This window comes from Aspergillus nomiae (genome assembly GCF_001204775.2).
Source record: "Aspergillus nomiae NRRL 13137 chromosome Unknown contig00052, whole genome shotgun sequence".
Lineage (NCBI taxonomy): Eukaryota > Fungi > Ascomycota > Eurotiomycetes > Eurotiales > Aspergillaceae > Aspergillus > Aspergillus nomiae.
The window spans coordinates 93875-105865 of NW_015378107.1; the positions used below are offsets into that span (position 1 = coordinate 93875).

Here is an 11991-nt window from a genome sequence, read left to right on the forward strand (position 1 = left end):
CGACTCTGGCCGGTTATATCAAGTCATGAATTGCGGGTCTGGCTATGCTGCCGCTGCTCATCCCCGCTGGAATAGTGGCCTGTCGTGTCCGTTGGAGATGTTGCCGATGACGCAGATTCTATAGGCATCAAGAAGATTTAGCGACAGTTATTCCACCAGACACTCCGGCACACAAGATAACGCCTTACCTGTCGATTGGTATCCCCCATCCCTGGGACCGCTTCCATCCAAGATCACGGACTTTCGTGCTTTCAAGCGTGCTTCGGTCGCGCGAATTTTCGCCTGAAGTTCTTCCAGTTCTCGGCTTTGAATCATCATTTGAAATTTCCTAGAGATAAATTTCTACGGTCAGCCTCCCAGGTTGTTTCAAACTCGGCGCAATTTGGGGGTAAACGGGTGGGGTTCGCAAGGGTTACACGACATACCTCTCATCGACAGTCTGTTCAAGGTGATGGACATCCGAGTCCAGTGCGAAGAGGCTATCCAGTGTGCTTGAGAAGGCCTGTGCCATGGTCCTGTCATGTACCGGTTAATGTCAACGTTCAGGTATCGCACGGAGCGCAAATGGTGGGTACGAACGACTGAGGACGACCATTTGGTTTCCAGCCCTGATCCGCGTCCGACATTTTATCTTTTTAGTTGAGTGTGTGGAGGTGAAGAGGTATGATGTGGTAAAGCAACAGTTCAAAGTCGAAGAAAGGTAAGGAGTCGCTCGTTCGTGGTGTTGAGGGGGGAAAAAAAGGAGTGTTCCCAAGCGCGCGCGTGCGTCAGTGAACTGGTGGGTATAAGGCAAGGCTGATGTGGAACTTGAAGTACAGTTCCAGAAGAATCAGAAGAGAGTCAAATTGCGGATGATTAAGTTATTAGGGTTAAAGGTATATATGATGGCGAGAAGATCAGAACCAGCTGAGAGCAATCTATGGGAAAATGTAGGGGGGGTTTTTGATCGATCGCAGGACTGAGGAGGCCGAAGATCGAAACTTGTCACACTAATGAATGGGTAAGGGCCAAGGAGGGACCACTTTTAGTGGGTAGTTATCAAAGCCCGGACGGGGGTGATAGGGGCAATGCACGCTCGGGGGAGGGAAGATCAGTCGGTCTACAGAGAGGTATAAGTAGTTCTTGGTTCGAAGGGTTGGGATCAAAGAGTATATCCCCGGGCACCACGATGACGAGTCAGCCGTCTATACGAGCTCCCCCGTTGTTTTTGTCACTGTAGTACCTAAAGGAAGTGATCTCCGAGAACAGAAGAGACACAAAACACGAAGAGAAAAAGGGTTGGAGAGGGTGATACTAGCGACTCAACTAATAAAATGAGGTAGTTTAGGTAAGGCCAGTTAGCCGGGTCAATAGTCACAGGCCTCTCCACCAGACTCCATCATAATTGACAATTCATGAAAATCTAAATAAAATCCAGTAATAATACCAGGATGTAAGATCCAATCAATCCTGCCCTCCATCACAATCAAAGAGTTGCCCGACTAGGGAACGTTTTGCAATTAAAGTCTGACACCGAGCAAGGAGCCAAAGGGACTAAAAAGTCAATGACGCAGATACCTAGGTAGTAGACTCGACCACATCACTCAAATGCCAAGGCACGTTCTAGTGCTCATGTCAATATGCAGATATGCTCCTGTATGGATGTAGTACGAGTCTGTAGCTATGACGCTGCTTAATGGGGGGAAGACCTCCTGAATCCATGGAGGCTGAAGAATCGTAAGTGTCCACCAGTAAGAAAGAGCGAGAAAGGGGTTAATGTTGATTTTTTTTTCTTCTTTATATTTGGCCTTACCCCTGACAGCGTGGGGTTCGAGGTTGGTAGTCCTGTATTGTATTGATGTACTGTGTGGTACGTATACTCTTTATACTCATAGTACAGAGTCCTACTAGTAGACAACTTGAAAGTACCAGGAGTAGGTCATAGTTAGTACATACATATCATTCTCTTTTATACCTTGGCAGTTAACGGTTCCTGAGCAATTTCCGATGTTAATTCTGTGTCTAGAATTCTCCGCGAGGGATTTAATTTGGGGAGTCATATTTTACCTCTCGTATTGACTTTGGAATGTACAGGACCTGCTGTTGGAGGAAGCTTCCAATCCAGGAGTATCGGTACTAGTATGTAATACCACCGTCGTCATGGCCGCCCAGCAACCAGAAATGGCTGTCGTCATTATGCATGACTAGCAGGTAATACGGATCCATACCACTGGGCACCGATGCCCCATACAGTACCATAACATCACCTTGGCGGGCGATCTCCTATACGCACGTGATCGCTGGGGAGGCCGGGAAAAGTTGGCCTCTTGGATTCTCTTTCCGTCGGGGCAGGCGGACGACCACCAAAAATTGAACGATTGCGCTCATCCAGACAAACACTCACTAGTTAACCCTTCCCATCTTCAGTTCCCCTTCATATCGTCTACTTGTCATCTTCCCTCCCCCATCCGGATCGTCATCCTTTTCATCCCACCCGCACCCTTAATTTTACTGTCTCAAATTTCTACGATTTTTCTGAGAATTTTTTGAAGCCCTCGAAACCCCTTGGACGAGACACGGTCGCGTCTTGCTCCTGGATTTAATTTTTCTGTTCCCTGTTCCCGTTTTCGGCCGTCGTCCATTTTTCTGCGCAGATGGTCTGACTGGTTCCACGTAATCCTCCGATCACCTGCTTTCTGCCCGTTTCTGAGGTCTGGACCTGGACTCTTGGACCTGGACCACTGCTGTGTTGTTCTTGACCCATTGGTTGTCCCAATTTGAACTCTCTGACGGGCCAACCATCGTGCAACCTTTATCACCGTGGCCCCCATCCCCAGACCCTCTCCCCCCAGTGGCCGATCAAACGGGCAATGGGGGATGCCTCCTCTGTCGGCCTACACTCCGTTTGAGTCGCTCCTCTTCTTTCAGTCCCTCGCCGCCCTCGATAGCCGCCCCACCAGTTTCGTTTCCATCTCCGATGTACTGCGCAACAACCCATTTATCCGCCAGAATGGTGCGTTCGATGCGGGGCGACTTGCCCCGGAGGCTCTCGAGGAATTGTATACAACCCTGATGCGGGATGGTGGAAACTCCGCCGACATCATCTCCTCCCTCGAACCCAACGGCCATCATGTGGAAAGCAACGGTGCTAACCCCAAGAAACGGAAGATTACGAGTCCGCGGCCGGATGGGTTAGCCGATAAGGGAATGAGCCATGCTGCGATCATACCGGATCTGGTTTCGCATCTGTATGCCCGATACAAAGAGTTAGTGACCCGGGAACTTAGGAATGAGGAGGTGAGATATAAAGAGATCAAGGATGAGATCGAGCGACTACAGAAGGAAGAGCGCGAAACACCCACGGAGCCCGTGCCAGCGCCAGTTATCCAGAAACCTACGCTGCAAGCGCCCGAACCGAAACTCGAGCCTGAACCAGAGCCGATGGACGTGGATACCAAGGAGGAGATGCCCGCTCAAATACAACCCAAGGATGCGAACAAGCCTTCTGTAGAACTAGCGCCCGGAATCGATACCAAGCAACCCCGGATGGAACCGCAAGGCAAAGAGGTAGATATCCCGAAACAACCCCCGGTGTCAGCGCCGCATCCAACACCAGTAGAGGAGCAACGCGTTCCTACACAACCGGTTGGACAACCGCAGAAAAGGCCGGTGTCCACAGAAGTCCAGTCACAATTACCTCCGCCGCCGCCGCGACCACCGCAGCAACAGCCCGCTGGTCCTCAGCCCATTCCACAAACAACGCCCAAACCACCTCAACCACAGGCCCTCAGCGGAAAGCCACCTGCAACACCCAAACAACCTCCCCTGGCACCCCGAGATACTCCGGTCAGTCAAACGCCAACGAATGTTCCTGCAGTACAGAAACCTATACCACCGTCTGCTACCCCAGCACCGGGCATTGGCTCTGTACCCGCCCCTCCAGCAACTCCCTCGCAAGCCCCGCACAATGCAAATGCCCCAGCAATTTCTCCCGCCCTTCAGAAACCAGTCTCCACCGGCAGACCAGCTGGCAAGGAAGGCCCACCAATGACTCTAGCTGCTACGGCTGCTCGCCCTCCACCTCAACCGAGTTTCCAGCAGTGGTCGTTGAACCCACCTCCTCAGACACCACGACCCGCTCCTTCGCACCCGACTCCAGAGCCCTCTGGTCAGACCACTACTGGAAAGCCTTTCCAATCGCAACCGCCTCAACCATTACCGAAGGCAGAGACAAAGGCCGCCTACCAGACACCTCAACCCACCATCCCATCAACTCCCCGGCCCATCTCTACCGCTGTGCAGTCGCCAGCGCTTAGCGGTATTGGTACTGGCTATGAGACGCCAGCTGGAGCCGCACAGGCGCTATTGTACTCAGAGTCCAGAAATGCGCGCCCCCGTCTGACCATCGCCACTCCTGGCTCTCTTACACCTTGGAAGAAGACTCCTCGACTGAGCATACCAAAATCTCCTCGTTCGCCAGAACGGCCGCGACGGGAGGATGTAAGTCCCATTAGCGAGAAGGCGCCTTCATTGATGGGTTCTCGCGAAGCGACGCCGGAGGAACCTGTCGCTCCACCTCGGAAGCGCGGGCGAAATGAAAGGAAGGGCGCCGGGCGAGGCAGGGATTCAGAAGTGGCAGGGCCTGATGTAGACGGCAAGGGAGGGCTGAAGCCGAAGCCAGAGAAGCAACCCGGCAAGCGCCGCGATAGGAGTGCAGCTTCATCTAGAAGTCGGGGGCGTTCTGTATTGTCCCGGGACGAGGAGTCTGAATCTGTATACCCAGGAAAGATCAAGCATGAGATGCCCAGCACGCCAGCTGGTATCTCGGAGGCTGCCGAACCCGAACCTCGTCCTTCTAGTGGCCGCAAAGGTACTGCTGCTTCAGAGGACCGCCCAGGTAGAGGCAGACCGAAACGTAAGCGCGGTGCCAGTGAAGCGTTGGAAGCAGAAACCCTACCCTCTGAGATTAACCACATCAGCCGTATTGACCCGAACCAAACGACATCTTATGTTCTTTGTGCTCGTAACTTCCCTAGGACGGGTGCTCCGATCATGAATGATGTGACTACTCATAAACACGCATCGATCTTTACCAAGCCATTGACCGAACGCGATGCCCCGGGGTATCGAGATCTCATCTACCGGCCACAGGATCTGAAGTCCATCAAATCATCCATTCATCAAGGTAGCAAGGCTGTAGCTGCTGCTACAGAAGCCGCAAATACCCCCGTCGCGGACGGTGAATCTCCGGCCCCGAATGCCGGAACACCATCGAAGAATGCGGTTCTTATGCTGCAGAAAACCGAGGACGTTATTCCTCCCAAAGGAATAGTCAACTCGGCGCAACTGGAGAAGGAATTAATCCGGATGTTTACCAATGCCGTCATGTTCAACCCCCTCCCTCAGCGCGGATTCGGGCCCGCCTTTCCGATGACCAGCGACAGCGGGTCGAGAGAGAGCACCCAGGTTCCCGAGTTGGATGAAGGAGGTATCATCAACGACACGATAGAGATGTTCGAAGATGTTGAGCAGGCGGTCACGCGATGGCGCGCTGCCGAACGAACTGCCGATGAACTGGCGAGCAAGAGCATTCTGTCGCTTCGCAGGGGAAGCGCAAGTGACCTTAACACGGATAGCGCCGACGAAGTTAAGGGATGATGAAACGGTCGATGTAACGATTCAGGATATTGTATGTAATACTAGTAACCATTAGGAAGAAACCTACTTTCTGCCTTATCTATCTGGGGACGTAAGATATTTTAACCGAGTGAACAAGCTTCTATATATGACGACTTTTTGCGTTATTCATATGGACATGTCATGCAAAATCATAATTTCTGAGCGTGGGATCTTATATCGTGACCCACAACTTATTTCAACTTATTTCAATTTATTTTCTTTTTCTTTCTTGCCTTTTAGGCAGCGCCGGGTATCGCCTGGCTAGGCTTCGTCCTTCCAAGGCCTTCCTTGGCATAGAAGTCCATCGGATAGACGCCCTTATTGGCAGTGTCCCAGCTCTCCCTCACTCCCAAAGCAATCAGCGCCTCATACGGCGTCAACAGTGGCCGCGGGAACGCATAACCCCAGTCAATACTCAACCTCGGACAAGCAATCTGCACCCAGCATTCAACATCTGACATGGACGCCAACTTTCCCGGGAAGATCTCGCTGAGAAGCAGATTGACGAACGGGATTCCGCGCTCGTTAAGGTGGTTCTCGATCATAGCCATGGTATTGGGGTTACCCTGTCGACCGAGGGATCCGAGAATGAGACCCCATTTTTTGGCAGACTTGGCGGTGTTGATTGCGTCGCGGCGGAGAGTGTGCATTTCATCGTGCACGTAGGTTTCACGGGAGAGGATGCGCGAGTAAGGGTCGTAGCGGTAAGCGGGAATGGAGGGGTTGTGGATCATGGCGGATTCGAGGTGGAAGCGGCCGTCGCCGAGGTAGAGAAGGATGTCGATTTCGTCGGAGAGCTGGGGGGATGTACAGCCGAGGATTTCGCCTTTAGATAAGGGCGTGATTTGTGGGATGACGACTTTGTAGCCTGCGCGCTCGAGGACGGGTTTCAGACCGTGGAGGGTGGCGTTGAATTGGATGGTTCCGACGGTTGCGATGGTCTTGCCTGGTTGGAAGTTGCGCTCTAGGGTTGCGATCAGGTGTGAGGTGTCGATGCTGATGTCGACGAAGATGTAGAGGGTTTTGATCTGTGTGACGTCTACTGGGATGAGACAGCTGTGGGCGTAGTGGACGAGGAGGTCGCAGCCTAGGGCGCGCGCGGTATAGTCGTCGATACAGCAGGCGCCGTATGTGACGTCTCCCATGATGAGGGTCTCTGTGCCTGGGCAGAACTGGGTGATGATGTCGGATATGGTGGTGGCGAAGATTAGTAGACCTTCGGGAAACTGTAAGGCTATCCTCTTTGCGCCGGATGAACGTATCCGGTGAATTGTCTTGGGGATTTCGAATGAGTAGTTCTTGGGCAGGAGGTCGATTGCAGCTTGGATTTCGGGGTCTTCGAGGATTTCAGGAGGGACTTGATTCAGGGTTCGAGGTGTCCTTCTGGGAGCAGCTTGAGTGACTTGTCAGCTCATGTTTCGAAGGAGTTAGGACCATAGAGGTTATGTCACCAACCTCTCTGGATGCTTGTTGACTCGACATCATTTTGACTTGACGATTGTTCTTTCTGCGCCTGGGCGTCCGCCGTGCGTCGTCCGACAAATCTTTTCTTGGGTTGTCGCAAAGTGCCGTTGGCAGACGATCCATTTGCGGTTGTGTCCTCCATTTTGTCCTTGCCCAATTGTGAGTGTCGCGCACTCCGTGTGTACGTGCGTGGGACAATCTGGAAGTGGGATGAAATTCGATGCAAATTAATTACCTTGCAGAATTTGGTCTAGTCGGCCTGACTAAGGAAACTGGCATGGATCGGGTTTAGTGAGGTCAGGTGGGGGTTGCGCCGACTCTAACCCGTGGCCGCTTCTCCGCATTTCGTCGGTTGATCTCCAAAAGCTCTCTGATCGGACGATTTTCTCTACCCTTCCATTTTCTCCTCATTTTCCTTTTTGTCATTGTCTTCTAGACAATACTTTCCTTCCCTCTTAACCTAGTAATCTGCCACCTCCACGATGATGAAGTTCCGGCCCAGACTCGGCCTATTCACTGCCCTTCGAGCTGCTCCACCCACTCGACGCTTTGCGACAGAGGCGCGGTTAACTTCGGACCATGTTCGCATTGTTGAAGTAGGGGCACGAGATGGATTGCAGAATGAGAAAAAGTCCATACCACTCGAAACCAAGCTTCAGTTAATTGAGAAGCTGTCAAAAACTGGTGTGACAACAATTGAAGCTGGATCGTTTGTTCCTGCAAAATGGGTGCCTCAGGTATATATCCCCGGCTCTACGACGTATGCCCAGTCACCTTGACTGGATGCGAAACGGCTGGCATCCTTGTTTAAAATATGGTGAACTAATGTTATTTATCATAAATTAGATGGCAAGCACGACGGAAATATGTGAAAAGCTTCTCACATCCCCGCCGCAGTCGCAGAATGCTATTGCATATAACTACTTGGTGCCTAATATCAAGGGGCTAGAGAATCTTGTCAAGATCATGGACACTGCGGGTGTCCCTGCAGAGAATACTAAGACATCCACATCAACCGAAATTTCACTCTTTGCTGCGGCGACGGAGGCGTTCTCCAAAGCAAATACCAATTGCACCATCGCGGAGTCGTTGGAGCGCATTCGGCCCATTGTAGAGTTGGCCAAAACGAAAAACATTCGTGTCCGAGGTTACGTTTCCGTTGCTCTGGGCTGTCCGTACGAAGGACCTGATGTCTCACCGTCAAAGGTGGCCGACATTACGGCCACCCTACTCGAGATGGGTGCTGATGAAGTGTCGGTAGCTGACACCACAGGTATGGGAACAGCCCCACGTACGATGGAGCTCCTACAAGCGCTCAAAGCGGCGGGAATCGCGAACAATGATCTTGCACTTCATTTCCATGATACATATGGACAGGCCTTGGTTAACACCGTCGTGGGATTGGAGCATGGCATTCGGATTTTCGACAGCAGTGTGGGCGGACTCGGTGGCTGTCCCTACTCCAAGGGCGCCACTGGCAATATCTCGACAGAAGACTTGGTTCATACGATTCATAGTCTTGGAATGCACACTGGAATCAATCTGGAGGAGATGGCTAAGATCGGCGGTTGGATCAGCGGCGAGCTGGATCGGGCTAACGAAAGTAGAGCCGGGAAAGCAACCCTGGCAAGGATTCAAGAGTGAGGACCAGTCTTTCGTATGGAGAACCTAATATCTTCGTCGATTAAACATGTGTTTGGGGGGCTGTCATCTTTTGTCATCATATAAAACTCATGCTGCGCATTGCGGGTTCTGCAAGCTCCGCTGCTCATGCAAATACCGTGTCTCCGTCATAACATACAAGGCTAGTATAGCTTCCAAATATTTGCTTCCACTATCGCATGGAATACCTGATTCGGATGACTTGAACGTAAATCGCGTTGTATAATGTAAAATGCATCAGAGCTATAGGTTTTAACGGTAAACTTCGTCCAGCCAATAGGCGATCTATCTTGGTACACCACCAAATCCCCCTTGACGTGTGAGCTAGTATTGTACGTTGCATACTACTGTCGAAGACATCTAACTACTTACTTTGTCGACGATATTGTACATTGCTCTGGAGATATCACAAAGTAACAGGGAGATATGAGAGGAGAGGCTTCCATAGCCTAAATGATATATACATCTGATATCGTAGTACCCAACGCCGACTGATGCAATGACCGAAATTCACAACTTCTGCATATTCAACTAATTGTTCGCCGACAACGAATCGATAGGATGCATCGCTACTTAGAAATCGGTGACGCGACCTCCATAGCTCCAATCACCCTCAGCGCCCCAACGCAGTGGCTCGTTCTTCGGTCCACCGACCTCGCCTGTCTTAGGGTTCTGCTCCCCCTCAAATTCAGGCTGAAGACCGCCTCGCAAATCTGGGTGAAGTTCCTCCCCGTTTCCTGACGCCTTAAACTCGGGATTTTCGTTGGCGGGTTCGGAGTGGGGTGATTGGTTAATTTGAGGGGTTGTCCGTGGGGTACTGAAGGCACCGGTAGATTTCTTTTGAAGTTCTTCGAAGATCTCTTGTTCTTCCTTGGGTAGACGAGGAGGAGCTGGGCCGCGTCCAAATGCGAAGGCGGGATTGTCGTCGGAGCTGCGGAGAACCGGACGGCTCGAGAAGGTCCGGGTGGAGATGCGCATTGTCTTGACGGGACTGAATACCCGGCGAGCAGCAAGTGAGAGAGCCATGCTTGGCGTGGGAGTATCTTTTCTTTTTAAAGTGCTGCGACGGCCACGAGTGGGGTGGAAGAATTGTTGTCCAAGAAGACTGCAGAGTCAGAGACAGTCAGTGACCTTAGGTAAATGATTTTAATTGCGGAGTGGCGGAGAGCAAATCACAATACAGTTTGTGATCAGATAAGCCGGTATGGGCTCCCATCCCGATATCGCGGGATTTGTTTGACCCGTACATTTCGTCCTTTCGCTTTTCTCTCCTTTCGGTGACTCACCGCAAATCTCTCTTTTCTCCTTAAATACTCCTCTCCTAGTCTCAATTGCTTGCATCTATTCATATTTCATTCCATTTACTTCCATCCGAATGGCCTTCGTACGTGTGGCCTCGCGGCGACTGCCGCTCGCAAGGAAGCTGGTCCCTGTTATTGAGTCACCACTTCAGCGACGATTCGCATCCTCCGCAACAGGTCCAAATGCGAAGTCTCAGACAAAGGTATGCTGAGACCTGAAGGTGCCTGATACACAAAACTTATAAAGCTCGTGACAGACATCTCTGCCCAATCCCGACCCGGCTGCCGATTCCGCAACAATGTCCTTCGTGGAAGAGCGAGCACCCTTTATGGTCCCTACCTACGTTCGCCCTGCTCCGATGATGGTAAAAGGCCAAGGGTGCTACTTATGGGATATGGAGAACAGGCGGTACCTTGATCTCACAGCTGGTATTGCCGTGAACTCTCTCGGTCACTGTGACCCCGAGATCGCACAGATTATTGCTGAGCAGGTGCGTATATGCTACGGCGCGATACAACATAGGGTCAGTTGTTGATTTAAGACTAATTTGCCTTAGGCCGAGACCCTCATCCACGCCTCGAACCTTTACCACAATGCATGGACCGGCGCTCTCAGCAAGCTGTTGATCACAAAGACACGGGAGTCTGGCGCCATGCGCGATGCATCCCAGGTGTTCATTTCCAACTCGGGAACAGAGGCGAACGAGGCGGCCATCAAGTTCGCTCGTAAGGTCGGCAAGTCCCTCGACCCCTCGGGCGCAAAGCATGAATTCGTTTCCTTCCACAACTCGTTCCACGGCCGCACGATGGGCGCTCTCTCCGCTACCCCCAACCCAAAGTACCAGACACCTTTCTCCCCCATGCTCCCGGGCTTCAAGTACGGTAACTACAATGATGTAGAACAACTTCAGACTCTTATCACGGACAAGACCTGTGGTGTCATTGTGGAGCCGATCCAGGGCGAGGGTGGTGTTAACGTTGCTACTCCCGAGTTCCTCGCAGCTCTCCGCAAACGCTGCGACGAGGTCGGGGCCGTTTTGATTTTCGACGAGATCCAATGTGGTCTTTCTCGTACCGGTACTTTCTGGGCTCATGCCCACCCTTCCCTTGCCCCCGCGTCGGGCGAAGCTGCACACCCGGATATCCTGACCTCGGCTAAGGCGCTGGGCAACGGTGTCCCTATCGGCGCGACCATTGTCTCAGGAAAGACTGTTGCGGAGCATATCAAGGCTGGTGACCACGGAACCACCTTCGGTGGAAACCCATTGGTATGCCGCGTGGCACACCACATTGTTGAGCGCCTCGCAACTTCGGAGCTGCAAACCTCTGTCGAGACTAAATCGGCGGCACTCATCTCGGGGCTTAAGGATCTCCAGAAGAAGTATCCTGGTGTTATCTCGGAGATCCGTGGTCGCGGTTTGATTTTGGGAGCCCAGCTCTCCCAGGAATTCACATCTAAGGCATCCGACTTGATCACTGCCGCGCGGGAACGCGGTTTGTTGATCATCACTGCTGGTGATGGCTGCCTCCGCTTTGTCCCTCCTCTGACCATCACTGAGGATCAGATCAAGACAGCCTTGAAGATCTTGGAGCAGGCTCTGGATGCCGTCATCACCAAGGCATAAATGACGGAGTCTTCTTGCGTGCCAAAAATGTTCGACATTTCAGTATACGTCACATTCACTGACTGATGAATGTTAGCTGTTCATATACCATGTGCTCTTCCTGTGTTTTCCTCTGTTCATCTCGAGTAACGATAGAAGGCAGCTAGTTCGGTGCATCCTAAATATAGACTGTGGGAGATTTCGAAGTGTTCGAATTACTCTTGATCGAGGCATATCTGTAAAAGTATCCTAAGGCAGAGAATCCAGGCAGTAAGGCATCAAGGCTACCGGTCACGCGCTCA

The 11991-nt window shown here is 51.9% G+C and overlaps 6 protein-coding genes across 6 annotated transcripts; 3 read left to right on the forward strand and 3 right to left on the reverse strand.

Annotated features, from left to right (window-relative positions):
* Positions 1–23: 23 nt before the first annotated feature.
* On the reverse strand, positions 24–626 carry ANOM_003499 (uncharacterized protein; the record flags this gene model as incomplete). Its single annotated transcript, XM_015548756.1, has 4 exons — positions 24–118; positions 189–328; positions 426–515; positions 580–626. 4 exons carry the CDS (start codon positions 624–626, stop codon positions 24–26), a joined length of 372 nt encoding a protein of 123 aa, XP_015409386.1.
* A 2230-nt stretch (positions 627–2856) lies between these two features.
* Positions 2857–5637, forward strand: ANOM_003500 (uncharacterized protein; the record flags this gene model as incomplete). Its single annotated transcript, XM_015548757.1, has 1 exon — positions 2857–5637. One exon carries the CDS (start codon positions 2857–2859, stop codon positions 5635–5637), a length of 2781 nt encoding a protein of 926 aa, XP_015409396.1.
* Positions 5638–5894: 257 nt separating this feature from the next.
* Positions 5895–7264, reverse strand: dph1 (2-(3-amino-3-carboxypropyl)histidine synthase; the record flags this gene model as incomplete). The annotated part of the gene is made up of 2 exons (XM_015548758.1): positions 5895–7051; positions 7114–7264. The coding sequence occupies 2 exons, from the start codon at positions 7262–7264 to the stop codon at positions 5895–5897; spliced, it is 1308 nt and encodes a 435-aa protein (XP_015409395.1).
* Positions 7265–7473: 209 nt separating this feature from the next.
* On the forward strand, positions 7474–8766 carry ANOM_003502 (hydroxymethylglutaryl-CoA lyase; the record flags this gene model as incomplete). The annotated part of the gene is made up of 2 exons (XM_015548759.1): positions 7474–7859; positions 7969–8766. Exons 1-2 carry the CDS (start codon positions 7605–7607, stop codon positions 8764–8766), a joined length of 1053 nt encoding a protein of 350 aa, XP_015409394.1. The 5' UTR covers positions 7474–7604.
* A 591-nt stretch (positions 8767–9357) lies between these two features.
* Positions 9358–9810, reverse strand: ANOM_003503 (succinate dehydrogenase assembly factor 4; the record flags this gene model as incomplete). Its single annotated transcript, XM_015548760.1, has 1 exon — positions 9358–9810. The coding sequence occupies one exon, from the start codon at positions 9808–9810 to the stop codon at positions 9358–9360; it is 453 nt and encodes a 150-aa protein (XP_015409393.1).
* A 333-nt stretch (positions 9811–10143) lies between these two features.
* ANOM_003504 (acetylornithine transaminase) lies at positions 10144–11710 on the forward strand (the record flags this gene model as incomplete). Its single annotated transcript, XM_015548761.1, has 3 exons — positions 10144–10288; positions 10343–10576; positions 10643–11710. The coding sequence occupies exons 1-3, from the start codon at positions 10160–10162 to the stop codon at positions 11708–11710; spliced, it is 1431 nt and encodes a 476-aa protein (XP_015409392.1). The 5' UTR covers positions 10144–10159.
* Positions 11711–11991: the final 281 nt, after the last annotated feature.